Below are 19,935 nucleotides of genomic sequence, written 5' to 3' on the forward strand. Positions count from 1 at the left end.
GTTGGGAAACAGTTATGAAATTGAATGGTTGTCCAAATTTAATGAAAATGGGTGATTTTTTTAAATACAGTCAATGTCGCTAGTGATTTTTTCTTGTACCATGCATAACCCTAACGCCCTGGTTCAGATACAGTAAGTTTGTTGGTATCACAGCAGTGATCTTTATCTAATGATGCAGTTTGTATAATTTATTTATCTAGAATGTAAAATAAAGGCAATTTAAGCTTTGGATTACAGCAAGTTATAGCTTCAGTGTGCCTCTCCCACAAAGGTTAAAGCTGCTAGCATTTTAAAGTAATTTAGTGGAGAAGAAAACCCCTATTAAGATTTATTGGGGACATGCACTGCAGAGATGGCTTTGACATTCCCCTTTCTGTTTATCCCTCTCCAGTCTGTTTCAAGAAAAATTCCCTTCCCTGGCTACAAAACCTTTGAATAGTGTCTGCATAGCAACAGATTATTAACTGATTGTCAATGCAGCTGTGGCCAATAAGTAAACTTAATTTAAAAAGTCAGGGCACAATAACCTTTCGAAGCAATAGGAGCACCAACTGTGGTTACTGTATATATCTATGTTCTACTTGGCACTAGGGAATTACAGTATATGCTTCCATGCTACCTAATTGCTATTCTAGAACAGTGCTTAGGGCAGTCCAGTGGGGTTAGCAGTCCTAGGCCAATATATAGTCTTAAAGAAATTTCAATAGCATGCTGGGCCAGTAAAGAAAGATGTGCAGCCAAAAAAACAAGCAAAAAAGTATTTCAACAGGATTGCTCCAGGTATGGGTGTGGCGAGGGGAGGGGGCCGTGTGGCTTTCTACCCCAAATACCATGATCATTTACTAGAAATATTAATGCTGATGACTGCCTTTTGGCTTAAATGAACATTTGAAAGAAAAGCATCCAAATCCTTCTTCCACCCATTCTTTGACACTCAGAACTGCCTCTTATTGAAGCAGGGATGCTGTCAGTTCTCTCTCTCTCTCTCTCTCTTGAGGATAGCTGCCTGCCACATGATATCCTCCAGTGTAACTGAAATGACCCAGATGCAGAAACAAGCCTGTGCAGTCAGTCACCCAGTGAAGATGCTACCCAATACAACACAATAACAACAAATACATAATTGTGAAAGGCAAGAGATATAGAGATTCTGCTGGTTTTAAATAAGGTTAGAAACAAGTTTTGGTATTTTTTTATTTTTTTTTGCTACTTTTTATGCTGAAGTCATACTCAAGCAGTCACATTTCCTTTGCAAAACACCGATCAAAAACAGAAATTTGCCTATGTGATGTTCAGTTAGATAACGTTTTAAGTATAACTTTGGAATTGATTGTCTACAAAAAAACATCACTAAATCAGGTCACGCTTTGGTCAAGATAACCTAGTTTGAATGTGATGTCACTATTCAAACCTGAAAACACTGATATACAAAATTGTGCAATCAGTCCTTTGTTTTTTATATAGGAAATCTATGTACATGAGGCATACAATCTGCAGTATAATAGCATAGGGGGTTGCAAGTATTTAAGTTGTTAAGCCCTCAAGTCGTTCCCAAGCTTATCCCCAACACCTAGGCCTTTACATATTTCATTATCTATACATGTATTCTATACATAGCTGAGAAACTTACCAGAATGAGTTCCCCTTTCACATTAATCAACACTTTTATCACAGTTGTTAGTAACACCACTATGGCACTCCTCTAATTAGAATTCTAAACTTGTTTTAATTCATGCTGAAAGTACTGCTTTCATAATTGGTATATTTTTAGAGGCATTTCAACAAGTAATTCATGTTTCATTCATTGAAGACAAGCTAAAATCTAACGAGAAGATTTTACTGTATATTAAACTACAGTATTATCAAGGTTACGTTTACATACATCATGAAAATATTATATAAAGATAATAAATAATTCTGCAATCTGTGGCAAAATGCAGAGCTGAAGAAAATGTAGAATGTCTACAAAATGATATGGATTACTGCAATTTTCAATAGTTTAATAGTGTTGCTTCATTTCACTTACAATGTTTTAAAACCTTGGATTATAGCATTTATGACAATATACACAAGAGTAACGTTTTAAAAAGAGGCAATTCTTCCTGAAGGAGATTTGATTCCGGTTCAACTGTGAAGAGTCAGACCACAACAATGAATGACTCATGAGGGCAATGAAAGATTGCACTGGCCTACTGTACCTTTCACTGAGGCACAGAAATGATCCAACAGTGCACTTTATTTCAGGTCAGTTGAACATGTATGGCTCAAATTAGAATTTTATTTTATTTAATTTTTTAACGATGAACATCAAGCTAAATGTTGCTTGAAAACTACTGCTCTGGTTTAGATGTAATAGATGCACTCGTATTCACACACAGTTATGGTATCTGCACATATTGTAAAAGACTGAATAATTGATCATCAAAAATTGTAGCTGTGACTCCCGAGCAAATGTGAAACTTTTAAAAGAATGAAATTGCTGTGTTTTTCATATCTAAACAGGACACCATTTTTGGTGTGAGAAAGGTGATGGCACACTAGCAGTTTGTAGTGTGATCTCTTGCATGTTTTCTATTTCTGATAAAGTGGTCAATGATCTAAAATACTCCAGCTCTTTACCTATGTTAATGCTGCTTTGTTATTTACATAATATACATCTGCATATTAATCCAAAAGGGAATTATACATTTCATCAATCATGATTGATACTAAAAACACACTCTGTTAGTAACGATCAAGTTTTTTTTGTCTTTTTCTTTTTTTTTATCAAACACCATCATGCACAATTAACACCTAAATAAAACACGTTTGTATTTGTAATCGGGATAAGGAATGATGAATAGATGAGATTAAGGGCCATCATCTCAAAACATTTCCTCCATGCTTTAATTAAATGTCAATTGTTACAAAATGTAAAGGAAACACCTTGAGAGTGCTTAATTGAACTTGAAATATATAACTTAGTTGCTTGGTTCTGGTTTTATAAAACCAATAGGCATTTTACCTCTATCAAAAAATAAGTTAATTAAAAACCAGAGTAAATGCTTTGAAAATATGACAGTAACCCTGTTAAATTGCATGGCAATCAATCATATATTTAGTTTGTTTATTATGTTAACCGGATATTTAAAGAATAAGATAATCTGATGTATAGTGTTCTCTTTGTATTAGTTTCCATGGTTGCGGACAATAATGTTTCCTACGTCATGGTAAAAATAGTTTGAAATGTTATCTGACAAACTTTGGAAAAAAGTTAAATCTAGTCTCATAAAGAAAAAAATGCAGATCACTATAATGCAGAAATAACTTTTTAAGAACTCTTCATTATGAGAAGGAAATAAATTGTAGATGGTGAGGCTCCTAGAGCAATCCCATGACAACTTGTCATTAATACAAAATCCAATCTTCATCAATCCTTTTCCCCAATCTCATCTACATGGTTTCCTGGGGGACTGCCATGAATCTGGGCCTGACCTCACACAGGGGTAATACAGAAAAGCAGACACCGAATCAAACTCAATCCATCAAACTCCTCCATCTTGTATAACTGTGGTTTTGTCAAGGGTGTTGCATCAAACAAGCTAAAAGTTCACAAAACAAAGTGCAAAAAGGAGGCAAAGATTGTATATTATGGCTATTTTACCAGAGTTATAAAGTAAAATGCCAATTTTGTTTCTGGTTAATCTAAACATTTCTAAATGATGCCCTATTTTTTTTTTTTTTCACTCCAAATTCCAGATCCATGTTCCAGTGCATATCGTGGAGGTACACTCATTTATTTCTATTTAAATCTGTTAATGTGTTTGTGATTTCATTGTCTATTTAAATCCCCAGACATCATGGTATTGAGTTTATGTATCCATTTTTTTTTTTCTGAGAAAGTAATATACAGATGCAGTCTGTATATAATGCTCTACTTGGACTCAGGCAACCTTTCTTGAATATTCTGTCCATTTCTTTTGATTTGGACATAGTTTTTTTTTTTTTCTGTACACAATTGTAAATAATAATCAGTTGCACAAAATCCATATTTTTTCAAATACATACCCATAGTATTTTGAGAGGGAGATATAAAAATAAATTACTTGCTTCAAATAAAGTCTTAGACTAAGGACACAGTATATCGTTGATGATGTACTGCTGGTGCTGCCTCCATGGAAACTTGATATAGCAATGATCGAAATTGGTCTGTTCTCCCTGGTAGAATAGTATGGCATTGTTGTTGCTCTCCCTCTATATTGGATGGCTGTTTGAGATGCTGTCATGGTTGTGCTTCCAGGATTCCCAATTCCCACCCCCACACTGTCCTCAGAAACACCAAACACCCATCACAATCCCCAGGCATTCTTTTGTTCCCTTTGTTACACAACCAAATCAGTGCACAGACTCAGCAGTTAAGCACCTCAGTGTTTAGCGACAGTATATCCCCCTCTTCTCCTATTCCTTGCTCAGTTTCTTACTTTTGCCAGTAATAAATGCAGACACATTTTGTTTTCAGATACAAACCCCAGACGTTTATTTGCCATCCTATTGTCTGGACTTCTCTAACCTACAGCATTAAAAAAAATAAAGAAAGAAAGAAAATAAAAAATAAAAATGAATCCCATGTATTTTGGCATTAGAAACAGATCAGGCCAGATTTATAAGATTTGATAATGAAACACAAATGAACCAGCATGCATCAGAAATTGATTAAAAATAACTGCAAATAAAATGATGACAGGTTGATGTATATTTTATGTGGTATAGTGCGATATAACTTTAATAAATCCCTCAACATTTTTCTCCTTCTGGTTCATTGGGTTATTCCTTAAACTGAAAATAAAACTCACGTCCCATAACTGGCAATTTTGTAGTATTTTTTTTTTTCAGGTCAAACTACAATACAACTGTACATTCCTTTTTGTACATAGATTATGACAGATCAGTAGAATTCCAGTTTCCTCTTGGTGTCAAAAGTAAATACTTCTTTTTAATAAACAGGCTTCAATATTTAGATTAAGGACAACTTTCAACAGCTTTATTTTCTACTTCTCAGTTTGTTCAAGGTGTATGTTGGATCTCACAAATTCAATAGTGTTTTCCTTTCATGCAGTCAGATTAGGATACAGTACAGAAGACAATGAGAATCTATTTTGTAAAAAGAAAAAAATACCCTGGAAAAACAATACAAAGAAAATGACGTCTACTCAGAGAAGTTTAGCCATAATCTTCCTCCATTCTGTAGATTTTAGCCTTGTCACCTGAAATAAATCAAGGGTACTGTGATTTTTCACTTTGATGGTATAATTAATATTACATTAAGTGTCTCATCTGTAGTGTCTTTTAGAAGAATAGAAAAAATTGATTTGCATCTTATGTAAATCTAATCAACCTTGTTTTGCTGTAGGTATGCTCAATTAGTAAAGAACTGAAATGCATTACAGTACTGATACATACTGAGTTTTGGACATACTAGAAAACAGTCAGGTATTCACTGTGGAGCTAAATTTACCATCAAAAGCGCTTTTGATTCTATCATCAGTGCTTTGTATTTTCTCAGTTTCCACTGTAACCAATCTGATATGGAATTCCAAGTTCCAAGTTCAGAATTTATGTTGTCTGAGTTTTCAAAACCCAGACACATTTAGTTTTAGTTTGTCCAATTATTATTTTTCCCCCCGATTTACTCCCAATTTGGAATGTCTCCAAATTGCTTTTCCCCTCACCGCAGCAATTCCCCACATGGCTCAATACTGCTCTCTGAATCACCATCCAGGCAAATATCGGGCATAAATGAAATCAATGTGTACAGTACAGTATACACTCTATACATACATCAGATCCATAACCATCACAAAGAGAAGTACTGCTGCAGTTTGTAGACAGATCATAGAAAGCTGTATTCTTTAAATGTATGAACAATTGTTTCCTTTTAGTAGAATGTCATCACATGTTTCATGTCATCGGACAGACTCTTGTCTAACTCTTGTTAAACAACAGCCACTGAGATTAGAGGAATTAGACATCTTCTAATATGACTTACCTGCATTATGTGTGTATAGTCATTTCAGAATGTTCTTACATTAAAACCTTTTTTTGAATACAGTGAACGCTATTTCTGTCAATAAACAAGACCAAATTAAACAGCAGCTTGAAAGTTTAGAGCACATTAACAAGACATACAATACTTTTAACTGTTTAACTTGCTCTGGAAATTCCTCAAATAGCACAAAATGGTGTCACATAGTGATTAGAAGATTTTAAGTTTAACTGACCTGGTGTAATAACTCAACTGGCATAATACATTGTTCCAGAGAAATCAATAAGTAGTCTTTCTAACACTAATGGATTGCACCATTAATAATTCATAGACACATTATCTGGGCCATACTTTGGCTGAAAAAACCAGCATACTTAAGATATGCTTACTTTCAATAACGTAACTCTGATATACTTACCAAAAGTCTCAATAAACTAAACATAATATATACCTTAAGGTTTTGGAGTTTGCAAACGATTTGTAAGGCAGAATCAATGCCTTAAACTACCACAAACATAGGTCTGTTGCATTTTTAACAATCTTTATTTCTTGTTCATCTTAAAGTCAAAATCAAATGAAGAGAAAAACAGGCCGGACATGAAATTCCAACAGACTGTAAACGCATCCCCTGATAGTCAACATCTTGGATTCTTTTGAATCTTCCATCATGTTTCCATTCCTTAAATACACATGCACACATATAACTGTACTTTACAATCCTCTGTAATCTGCCACCCCCTTGCTATGTGTCACAGCCGTCCCTGATGACACACAAAGGGCTTCAGCAGCCCTGTGCTCCTTAACAAGCAGTAGATGGTGATGCCAGGTACAACCGAATGCCATATGCACATTTGGCACAGAAGAGACTACTGTACTGTGAAGCATACACCCATTTTATCTTGTTTGTCCAGAGGGAAATTAGGAGCCTCACAGCTAAGAAAGGACAGTGAGCTTTTCTGGAGGGGCAAGTTGGCCAGCTCATTGGCAGTCCTGACTGTGTCTGCTATCCATATGGAAAGCCACTGTTTAGACAGGGCTTGACCATGAGATTTAGCCCAATACCAGACAAAAATTGTTCGAGCTGCCTCCAACTTTTTGTCCTGTCAAAGTAGTACACCAGGGCCCGCACTGGGCAGAGCATATGGAGCTGTCGCTCCCTGTCAAACTGGAAAGAAGGTGGATGGAAAGCCTCCAATTTCACAGACTTCATGAGTGCATTAAGCACCACGTTTAGCCTCCAGCGAGGAACAATGTTCTTCATAGGCAGCCAAACCCACGAGCCCCTTTCAAAAATTGCTCCTCTAGGAATGAGCTCCTGGGGAGACCAGTCTATTTTGACATGGCAAGCATGTATGGTATGGTACAGGAACGGTATGGATACAGTACCAGGTTGGTTTGGTACCAGTTCAGTGAAATTAGGACCGGACTGGTACATTACGGTACCAGGTTGGAACCGTGGCGGTACCAGATCGGAACCAGGGCAGTACCTGGTCGTTATTGAGTCGATTCAGTGACTTTAGCACTGGGTCAGTAGGGTACGGTACGGTACAGAAACGGTGCAGGTATGGTACCGGGTTGGAACCGGGACGGTACCGGGTTGTTTCAGTACTGGTTCAGTGACTTTCGCGTCACCGCGGGTAGCAATGTACAGGTATGCCCACCTGTACAAGCCACTGGCAAAAACCACTCAGTCAGTATACACATGAAACTGAGGGAAGCCTGTTTGTTAGGTGGTACTAACGGCCTTTGCAATGGTGATGCTAAAAGCAGTCACCAAAACGGCACCATAATACCGTGGATGAGATTGCAAGCAATCAACACTCGAAGCGTGTATCTTGGTCCTACACAGTGTTGCTGAGCCCAGCAGCTGCTCTCACTGTAAGTGTGCAAAGCACCACATTGCAGATCGGCCTGAATGTAGTCTTTGTAAAAGAAACAGGAAACACAAGAGAAACTTCTCTACAAATAGTAATACAATATTACAGTAAATAATGTCTCGTAATAAAACGAGAATAAAATGTCCTGTTACAAAAAACAAGAAATAATAACTTCAGCTGGAGATATAGCAGCCTGGAGGGAGAATACAAGTGAGCTGACCTACACTGTTGGATCTCTGGGAAGGAACAACTAAGCCGCTAGCTTCATGCGGGGCACAAGGCCACAGCAGCACGTAAAAAGCAAGAGGCTGTAGTGCACAAATTACACAAAATTAGTGAAAACTATCACGGCGATTATTTTAATATAACATACATTATGTGTAAAAACACAATAGACGCAAATTATATAGCAGATCGAGGTAACAAGTACTTATCTGAACAAGGCTTGTCCGTCAGGTCAGTCTTGAAAGGAAAAATGGCGTGGAGGTCTGTGAGCGCAGTGCTTTTGTACCCTTGGGGGTGGGACATGACTGTCACAGGCTTTACAAGCAGCTCTGATATATCTCACTCAGTTTTTGGGGTCTTTTGGAGGTAAATACCCATACAGAAATGGTTACATTTCATACTTGACAGGGAACAACAAAAAGTATTACAAAGGATATTGCAATCCACATTTAGCATATCAATATGCATAACTTCATTGGTGTTGTATGAATTCCCCTTCTGAAATTAGCCTTTGTCTCAAGAGTTTATTTATATTCTCAATATTACCATTCATCCTATTTCCATCAGCTGTTTTTTTCCCCACCCATTCTCCTTTTAGATGAAGGTTCTCCTTCACTGACCAACTTCGGAATTCATTATTTTCAGCTGAAGGTACCGTACCTAAATAGCTGTCTGCAGGCAAACTAGACAGTCATTATCCAAAAGAGAATGTGCACCTCTGCCTCTCAGCTGAGGCTCTGAACATCCACTGGGATTTGGGGGTGTGGTTCGTCCAGACACATTGTGACTTGTGCTGTCTGCTTTCTTCACGATTGCAGTGCTAGATACACAGGCACACTGCTGTTTACTTAATACTACATCAGGTAAATACAAATAAACAAATAAATAAAACAAGACAAACTACCACAGGGGGTTCCTGGTAAGGGTTGCTCTTAGAGGTGAGGGTTAAACCTTAAATGGGTTACAGAATCATATTTGAAAAGTAGACGTCAAGAAGACAACATATTTTCACCTTCTATAGTTTTTTTTTTTTTAATTGTAATTTTACAGACTCTCACTCATTGTTTTTTTTTTAAAAAAACAGCAGTTCCATCTGAGAGTTAATAGGGTACAGTAATTTGCCCTTGCAACTTCATCTTGTCAATTCTTGGGTCACTATTTAGGGCATTTAACACTTTTGATTATAATAAGCATCAATTCTGTTATATGGTGAGGTTGATTGATGAAAGACAATAATAATACCAAAGTGTGCAATTTGGATGCAACAGACACTAAAGGTTCATATACATGCCTTCACAAATTGTTTAATACATGTGGCTTATTCTAAGCTGCTGTAAGCCAAAAATCCTGTATAGGCCCAAGCTGATTTAGGTTAAAGTGACAGATATATAGAGCTATAGTAACAGCATTCTCAAATTTACTGAAGTCTGCTGTTTCATAACTTTGACTTACTTTCACAGAAAAAAGAAAAATATAGCAACCACAACCTGAGAGATGGAAACGGGCAGATTTATATTTCCTTGGGTTAAGAGTACAAGACACTTTCCTTCCAGGCCAGGATACTCAAAATGGTATTGTAATAGCAGTCTGGTGTGCCAGTTCAGTTGTCTCTGAACTAATGCCTTTGCTCATGAAAAATGCCTCAATACAAAGAAACGCTCTTTATTGATTCATAGTGCCAGAAAGGGTAAGAAGGTAATGTCCTCCTGCTGGAGCTGCAACAGTATACCCAGTGAATGTTCAAGGGAAGACCCCATTCAAAAGACTTTCTTCTCTGAAACATATATTATTCCTCTTTAATGTAAATGGCAAACAACACCTCTGTAGGTTTTTTCATTTAACCAAATGTTCTGGCTTTTTGTTTATATCGAACAGTATTTAACAATATTAAAGTATTAAAGCTTTTCCTTGAGGAGTTTGCATAACATTGGAAATATGAAGTTGGTATGTCAAAATTGTTATTAGCAGCTAGTGGTGCCAGGACAATGAAATGTCAATTAAATATAATTCACAGATCCAAATTAGCATAGTGATGTTTTTACGTTGGATGAGACGTAAAACCGAGGTCCTACTGTAAGTGACTGACCCAGTTGTGATGCATAATTCACCCCCAAGCCTCTGTAAGTTGCTTGGGATAAAAGCATCTGCTAACTGACTAAATAATAATAATAATAATAATAATAATAATAATAATAATAATAATAAATAATAATAATAATATCACAATCAATGGGCAGATTAATTGTGGATCTTTTAAGTCAAGATAACTTTTAAACATGGTAATTAGAGTTAAAATTGTGCATCCCTTAAAGGTATTAAAGATTTTTTTAGCTTTGATTATAATGGATTAGTGCAGATTAGCAATATACTGTTTGGAGTTATTATATTGAGTTATTATTTTGAAAGATATGATATTAATTAATTCCTTCACAGGGCACACTGTATGCTGAGTTCTTAAATGAGCTTGGTATATTAAAGGATTCATGTGATCACAATAGGAAATCAACAATACATTTAATAAGTACAATCAAGAACTCAAAATCAATACCTAGTTGTTCCTTAACTAACAACTTAGACCAATCACAGTAGAGCCCAATGCAACAGACAGACAGACAAACAGATCAGCATTGATGACCGTCTACCAAAATGCAATTCATCATTTCAGCACATCATCTGGGCTCACCCTATAACCAGCATTAAAATCTGAAAGCCTTTCAATTAGCCACACCCCTGTTCAAAATGTAAACATCCCACCCTTTTTCTGGAAATATCAGAGCACAATAACAAAAAAAAAAAAAAATGGTTTGCTTTCTACTATCAGCGTTACACTTGAAACAATCACGGCCAGTTTCTATCTTAGAGAATACCCTGGAAAAAATAAGAGGCTTTTGCAGGTGCATCTGCAAAACTGGCTTCATGGAGACTAACTAGCATCCATGTAAGAGATTTTATTCAACTGAGTAAGGCAGGATGTTTAGATTCAAACTCTGTTCGGGGTATAGCCATTTTCACCAGCTGCAATGATATGTGTTTCGATAAAGACCGATTTAAGCCCAAATTTTCAACTTAAGGCTTCTATTACTGTATAAGGGGCTTTGTGCACAATTGACATCATATATTTATTTGGCACTTTAGAAAATCAATAGTGTTATTTTGCAAAGACATAATTCAAATGAACATCAATAATGAGCACAATTAAACTGATGGTCTATCTAAATCAATTGATTATTTAAATATATAATTGCTTTTTATTTCCTATATAGGCTTATACGTAATTCATTTTTGTGTTATTTTTTAACAGTACAAGCTATTAATATAATATGTCGTATATATATATATATATATATATATATATATATATATATATATATATATATATATATATATAATATGCATAACGTGTAACAATTCTGCACATTGGTGTATTTTAGTCGCTTTCGCAGATCAAAAAAAGCAAATTACTACAACAATGAAGAAAAACACGGGTAGAACACACAAGAACACACATCCATGGCTATGATTACATTAAAAATAAATATTGAGAGGATTGCCACTTGCAACACAAAACCACAGTTTCAAATTCACTTTGATCACCAGTGTTGGACTTTAAGGCTCACATAACAGCGCCTTAAAAACACAAATCACAGTTTCCTCAAGTGACAGCTTCCCTGTGGTGCCATTCACCAGAAACAATAAGTACCAAGCAATCAGCAGCACAACATTTCTCAAGTCTCAGTGCCTCACTTTGCAATCAAGCCCATTTAGGAATGTTTTTAGGAGTGATGCAATTATCATACTTAACAGCCATTCCCTGTGCCTCTCCATCCCTGTGCCTTGCAGGAGACTGGAAAGCTCTATTCCAGCCTGCTGACAGGGGGACACTCCTGTCTGCTTGCTGCTTCCCAAAGAAGGAGCTCCACTTTTGCATCCTCAGTTTCAGTATCAAGCCTGTAGAAAAAGTCCATCAGTTTTACCTTTTTTGGCCGTTTCCTCCTATGGCTGATGCCATTCTGTTTCTCATCACTGTCACTTCTCTGGGCTGCTTCTTCATTCATATTGGTATTTTATTTTTTCAGTAGTTTTTCTGTAGCACGGAGCTCTGCCATTAGGCCGTCTCAATTGCACAGTCCACACTGAGTGTGCCACTTACTGGAAGCAGGGGAGGCAGAAGGAGGCGGCAGAGCAGTAGATGGGAGGGAGGGGGAAAGCACAATGATGTTGCCATGGCAGCAGCTGCCACAACTGTTTATATGAATGCGTTGCTAAATTGTATTTAACCAACTGCCATCACAGCTAGGTTGCTTAAAAATAAATGAAAACCATACACAGGTATCTCAAGGACCAGAAAGAGATTGTAATGCAAGGATGATAATATAACATACATGCATACATACATACATACATACATACATACATACATACATAAATGAGGAGGCTTACAAAAAGAGAAACATGGTATGTAAAATATAACACCTCAAAACTGTAATATTAAGTCCAACCACTCTACACATATTTAAAAATGTACAGAACCAATTTTCTTCATACTCAAAAATAATACTAATGAAATAATGACACTATAACTACTACTAGTTATGATGATGATGATGAAGATGATGATGATTATTATTAGATAATAATAATAATAATAATAATAATAATAATAATAATTAGGGAAACTATAGGATGTTGGGCTGGGCAGCATTCTACTTTTTTTTTTTCTTCTATAGGGATGTAGTAGAGTAATACCACACATTAGATTTATCAGATGTGTAGTGATATCAATAGTGGATTCACTACAAAAAAGATCAATATGTAGCATATATAAGAGAGAGAGAATGTTATTTTGTTTTTAAGGAGTTATAGGTGTGTGTATGACTGTATATGCAATCAAAGTATATAGACTTTATTCACAATATTAAGAATTATACTGTATAATCACAAAAATAAGCATACCTTTGTACTTGTGTAATAAAAATTCTGTACTTTGTGAAAACGAATTTACTCCTTTGGTTTCATATGCAGTATGAGCTTATGCACCTGTGTCTGCATACAAGGCTCTAATGGTTGACGTGCTATTGCAAGATGTGTCATTAAACAGAATAAATTATGATAGTGAAATTGATAAAATACCATAATTAAGCTGTGTCAGTGAATTTAAAAGAGCCTTTCCCTTTTTTCGAAAATAGTTCTGCATATAAGCACATTTTGCTCATGGCTGTGTTTACAACAATTTTTGGCACTCAGAATGGAATGTTCTTTTTCTATAGTTTTGATGTCACCATACCATCATCACACCAAGTGTGTAGCACGTAGAGGGGGTAGGCCAGTGCCAGCTTAGTTCTATTAACATTGTTCCATGGGTCAAAACATGGCAGGTTTAGGGGCGAACTGAATAATAATGATCTTCTCCTTCCTTATCTCCTGTAATCCCATTGCAAAGCATGTGCCAAGAAATACTTATCAAACAACTTCAGAATAAAAACCACAATGTCCAATGTAACTCAGGGCTTGTTAAAAACAAATGATAACCAGGTGAAGGGCACAGAGCTACATCAGTGCTATCCCATGATTGTCAAAAGTACATTCTTAGGAATTTCACAACAGACTTCTCTGAATAATCTCAAAAGAGGTTAGGCAAGCCAAACTCTCTGTGTATCACAATCAATGAAGCCTTAGCAGACGGTCTTTAAGATCATAACTTTGAATCCCATTGTTGTAAACTAATTTACATAAAGGTATTTCTCCTATAATAATTATAGTTATTATAGCCTTTTTTATTGAATTGGTTTGGAGATATGAATCGTATATATTTTTTACAAGACATAATTTGTTTTAACTTTAAATTCATATTAAAGTGAAGCTATGGATACAGATGGTTGCAGAGCTGAAACACATAATAGTATGTAGTTCTGTGCAATTATAAAGTATTAGTTTATCAATGATAAAGAAATAATGATATTCATGTCAGCAAAAGTCTTACAAAGATTGCACTGACAAAGAAATGTGTTAAAAAGACTGTAGTTAATGCCACAAAAATAGGCTACATGAAACTGTATAATATGACAGAACTGTATGAAAAATATACAATGATTTAGAGCCATGTCGTTTTACTGTAAATGCCAATCTAGCTTGTCTTCAGTTCTCATCCAGTTTTCCAGACTCAATTCAGTTTGCTGGCAATGGAAGGTAACAGCTGCAAGAGCTTTCAAACAGAGATGATAAAACTCTAAGAAAGATCATATAAGTGATGGGAACCTTCAATAGGGCCAGCCCACAAACATATATTAAAATGAAGGATGTGTTTTCAAACACAGTGACCCTGACCTTCTAGCTGGCCAATGACAATGTCCATTTCCTCTGGAACAGAACAGTCAACTGCTGATCAATTTGCCATAATTTTCTTTCCTCGCCTGATTAACTATCAGTTAACAAAATATTTAAAAGGTCAAACAAAACACCTGTACCGGGCCTCACACCAATTTACTGACTTTTTAGCATCATGATTACCCATGTCGCTATCTTGTTCTGTACAAACTAACTACTGTATACAAAATTATTAAATGGTGTTAAACATGCCTGTACAATGTATTTCATCATCAGAATTCTTTCAAAATGTTTCTATAAAATGTTAATCAATTTTTAACCAGGGTATCGTTACAAGGATTACCAGTCTTTCATGACAAGTCTATCAGTTTTGTCCCACCCTGCGGGGTCTGATAAAATCTACTAGCTATATAGGGAACCTCCCTATTTTGTACAGATAGACCAATTTGTTACATCTTGGTCTGTTTGAGTAGATCTTCCAGGACCACATGTAACCCTACTCTAACAGACCTGCTTGCTATATAGTGTACAGCATACAAGTCTATATGAACAGATTATCTACCTGCTTTACAGTCTCCCTCCCTTCACCTTATAACCATACCTACCAAATTGGTATATCAAACATTATAACATTGCATATGCAAATCCTGTTTATTCTAGCTCAATTAAAGCTCAATGTAGTCTCTTATAAAACTAAAAAAACAAACATGATATTAATAAATAAATAGATGTGTTTTTGGTTTTTTTTTTTTACAATTCACCAATTGTATAGCTCTGTGTTTCAATGTAAAATGATAGACACAATAGGAACTTGTTTATAATAACAGAGTGGGCATTTAATATTTTATCTCTGGTCTAAAATGAAACAAAAAATTCAATACCCACTGTTTTTCGCTGCCAGATGGCAGCTTCCTTTTTCCCAGTGCTGTTAGTCAACACTGTGGGAATCGTTAATTGCGCATCTGTCTCAGGTTTGGTTTGTGTGTGTGTGTGTGTGACAGTCAGCTGGGGTTTAGTGCTTGTCCTTAATGAGGAGTTTCCACTGGTTACCTAGAGCTCAACCCCACTGCTGCAGCTGCCTCGCTCTGATAAGGCAGGAAGAATACAACAACTATCTGATGAAAAACAATGGCTTCAGAAATACTAGCGATATATTATTGATTGAGAACCAACCTCTGCAGCTGCCAGGACATCAACTTTGTACAATATTTTCAAGATCACAGCACAAGTTCCAAAACCAAGTCAATTTCATAACATATGGTACAGTAGAACTAATGGCATTTATATAACATTATAATATCATTCAACTTCCTACCTACTATAAAAGGACAGATGCTATTAAAGCAAAAACCTATATTTTTCTTAGATATGTGTTATTAAGAAATATTTAGAGTAAGTAGCAAGGAAATTGCATTTTAATGGCATTTAAAGAATTCTTAAGTTTTTTTTTTTTTTTTTTTTTTGATGTTACATCATGTTTTTCTTCGTTCTTTTAGTTTACATGAACTTGATCAACTTTAACAACGAAAGCAGTTCTATACCTGATAGCTGTAGCAGCAACTTGCTTCTATTGTAATTCACATGCTTCTTAATTACTTTAAAACCAACATCAAGAGAACGAAAGGAGCAACATCCAGGACCCTATTAACAGTGGTGGCCAGACAGCAAAAGGAAGGGAGGTCATGATTGTTGGGGACTCCATATTGAGAAAAACAAAAAGTTCAGTTCGCAGTTTGGACCCCCTTACTACAACAGTGTGCTGCCTTCCAGGAGCCTCTGTCACGCACATCACTGAGAACGTGGACAGGCTCTTAGAACAAACAGGAGATGACCCGGTAGTAGTCGTCCACATCGGTACAAACAACATTTCAAGAGACAGACCAAAATCCCTGCAAAACAAATTCAGAGAGCTAGGAAGGAAATTTAAAGACAACACCAAAACCGTGGTATTTTCTGGGATACTGCCGGCACCTTACAAAGGAACGTACGGACAGCTGGAATTAATTAATCTAAACGCATTGCTGAAGACGTGGTGCACATGCGAAGGCTTCACTTGTCTTGATCTTTGGACCACATTCTACAACAAGGACCAATATATTTAGACAGGACAGACTGCGCTTAAATAAAAAGGGAACCAATCTACTTGGAGAAAAGATCCTCAAGCAGGGGGGGGGGGGGGGGGGGGGGGGGGTAAAAACATAAGGTAGAAGTATCAGAAACAAAAATGGAAAATAACCCAGTTGAAAACTGAAGAGACCACATCTTACACTTAATATGTATGTACAACACCCATATGTTGAACCTTCTGTGACCAGACTGCTGTCTTAGTACAAGGGACACCAATCTTGCGACTAAGTTACTAAAAAAGGGGCACCAAAAATTGTTGGACCCTTGTTTGTCCTCACTTTATCGGTTAGTAGGGGGGGGGGGGGGGGGGGAATCAAAACAAGGACAACAAGGACAACAGGTAAGACAACCATTAAATGTATTTACCTAAATGCTAGAAATATCAGAAACAAAATTTTAGAACTTGAAGCTACTGCACTAACAAGTAACTATGATGTGATAGGTGTTACATAAACTTGGTTGTCTGAGAGTGATAGGGACGAACATAATATTTGTGGGTATACACTGTATAGGAAAGACAGGCAGGACAGAAGAGGTGGAGGGGTAGCGCTATACATAAGAAACAGTCTTGAAGCCCAGGTGTTAAACCTGGACAAAAATAAAGCCAAATCAATATGGGTAAGAATAACGGATAAACATTCAAAGGGCATAATAATAAGGGCATGCTATAGACCACCAGATTCAGACGGTGAGCAAAATAATCTGTTATATAGTCACATTAGAAATGCATGTAGCAAAGGAGAAGCCATACTAATGGGGGATTTCAACTTCCTACATATAAAATGAGAAAACCCTGTGGGGAGCACGACGGACTAAATTGAAATGGTGGAAATGACAAATGACTGCTTTCTAACACAAATTGTCAAGGCATTGACTAGAGGGGAGGCATGCCTTGATTTAGTCTTTTAAAATAACAAAGACAGACTAACTAAAACAGAGGTCAGAGAAACACTGGCAAACTGGCAAATTTAAAGTGCTTTTTAAAACCCCAAAAGTAATGACTAAAGCTAAGGTTTACAATTTTAGAAAAGCAAACTATGAAGGTATGAATCAGAGACTAACAGAAGTAGATTGGAGTAAAATAGAGAAAACAACCACAGAAAAAGGATGGCTGTTCTTCAAAAATGTAGTTTTAGAGGAAAACAATTACATCCCCAACGTAGACAAATCTAAATGTAAAACTAAATTGCCAAAATGATTTAACAGATCAATTTAAAAAAAATATTCTGTGAAAAAAAGGCACTTTACAGAGCATTTAAAAGGGACCAGAAACAAAGTACACAGAAAGAGTACACGGAACTGCAAACGCAAGTCAAAAAGGCCAAGAGAGAAATAGAAATGAACATTGCTAAGGGGGCTAAAACCAATTCCAAAATGTTTTTTTTTTTCCAATATTACAACAGCAAGAGAACATTCAATGAGGAGGTTAAATATCTAAGAGATACAAATGGCAAAATCATAGATGAAGAAAAAAAAAAGCAAATATATTAAATTATTACTTTTCACAAGTTTTTAAAAAGGAGGATATGGACAACATGCCCCACATGTCAACCTGTTCCTATCCAGTTTTAAATAACTTTAGCATAACCAAGGCAGTTAACTGTTAAAGGGACTAGGAGCTTTTAAAATAAATAAATCCCCTGGGCTGGATGAGATCCTCCCATTGGTACTCAAAGAAATGAAAGAAGTTATTTACAAACCGCTAACCAAGATCATGCAACAGTCTCTTGACACAGGGGTGGTACCGACAGACTGGAAAATTGCAAGCGTAATACCGATCCACAAAAAGGGAAACAAAAGTGAACCAGGTAACTACTGACCAATAAGCCTGACTTCTATTATATGCAAACTTATGGAAACTATAATAAGATCCAAAACTGAAAATTACCTATATGGTAACAGTATCCTGGGAGACAGTCAGCATGATTTTAGGAAAGGGAGATTGTGTCTAACTAACCTGCTTGATTTTTTTGAGGATGCAACATCGATAATGGATAACTGCAAAGCATATGACATGGTTTATTAGATTTCCAGAAAGCTTTTGACAAAGTCCTGCATAAAAGATTAATTCCCAAACTGAACGCAGTTGGGATTCAAGGTAACACATGTACATGGATTAGGGAGTGGTGAACATGTAGAAAACAGAAAGTACTGATTAGAGGAGAAACCTCAGAATGGAGTGAGGTAACCAGTGGAGTACCACAGGGATCAGTATTAGGTCCTCTGCTATTCCTAATCTACATTAATGATTTAGATTCTGGTCTAGTAAACACACTTGTTATATTTGCAGACGACACAAAAATAGGAGGAGTGGCAAACACTGTTGCAGCAGCAAAGGTCATTCAAAATAATCTAGACAAGATTCAGAACTGGGCAGACACATGGCAAATGACATTTAATAGAGAAAAGTGTAAGGTACTGCACGCAGGAAATAAAATGTGTATTATAAATATCATATGGGAGATACTGAAATTGAAGAAGGAATCTTTGAAAAAGACCTAGAAGTTTTTGTTGACTCAGAAACGTCTTCATCTAGACAATGTGGGGAAGCTATAAAAAAGGCCAACAAGATGCTCGGATATATTGTGAAAAGTGTTGATTTTAAATCAAGGGAAGTAATGTTAAAACTGTATAACGCATTAGTAAGACCTCATCTTGAATACTGTGTTCAGTTCTGGTCACCTCACTACAAAAAAAACATTGCTACTCTAGAAAGAGTGCAAAGAAGAGCAACCAGAATTATTCAGGGTTTAAAAGGCATCTACTCAGTCTTGAACAAAGAAGACTAAGCTGCGACCTAATTCAAGCATTCAAAATTCTAAAAGGTATTGACAATGTCAACCCAAGGGACTTTTTCGACCTGAAAAAAGAAACAAGGACCAGGGGTCACAAATGGAGATTAGACAAAGCAGCATTTAGAACAGAAAATAGGAGACACTTTTTTACACAGAGAAACGTGAGGGTCTGGAACCAACTCCCCAGCAATGTTGTTTAAGCTGACACCCTGGGATCCTTCAAGAAGCTGCTTGATGAGATTGTGGGATCAATAAGCTACTGACAACCAAACGAGCCAGATGGGCCGAATGGCCTCTTCTCGTTTGTAAACCTTCTTATGTTCTTATGTTCTTACTCACAGTTTTTACACAAAGTACACATTTGCTTCATTGCTTAGAATATCTGCAGTTCCCATGTCTGTTCTGCACTCTCCTGAAGACAAAGACGAACAGAACACCATTATAACACCACTTTCATAGCCTGTAAAGTGATGCCACAGACTCCAGTGTGGCACCATCTCTTTCAGTTTCTGTCAGGTCATGTGTAATCACAATGCAAGTAATCGCCATTGAAACTGGCCTACAA

The 19,935-nt window shown here is 36.4% G+C and overlaps 1 protein-coding gene across 10 annotated transcripts in view; it reads right to left on the minus strand.

Moving 5' to 3' along the window:
* LOC121295531 (ankyrin-2-like) overlaps nt 1–19,935 on the minus strand; it is a 239,531-nt gene that overhangs the window by 147,147 nt on the left and 72,449 nt on the right. For 7 of the 10 annotated variants that reach the window (XM_041220359.1, XM_041220351.1, XM_041220397.1 and 4 more), the window contains exon 1: nt 12,099–12,257. The exons of the other annotated variants lie outside the window; for them this stretch is intronic. In XM_041220359.1, coding sequence (XP_041076293.1) covers nt 12,099–12,179 — 81 coding nt within the window. In that variant the 5' untranslated portion in view covers nt 12,180–12,257. Of the gene's footprint in view, nt 1–12,098; nt 12,258–19,935 lie in introns of those variants that run through there. 10 annotated transcript variants of the gene reach the window in all.

The sequence above is a fragment of the Polyodon spathula genome, chromosome 2 (assembly GCF_017654505.1).
Source record: "Polyodon spathula isolate WHYD16114869_AA chromosome 2, ASM1765450v1, whole genome shotgun sequence".
NCBI classification, from domain to species: Eukaryota; Metazoa; Chordata; class Actinopteri; order Acipenseriformes; family Polyodontidae; genus Polyodon; species Polyodon spathula.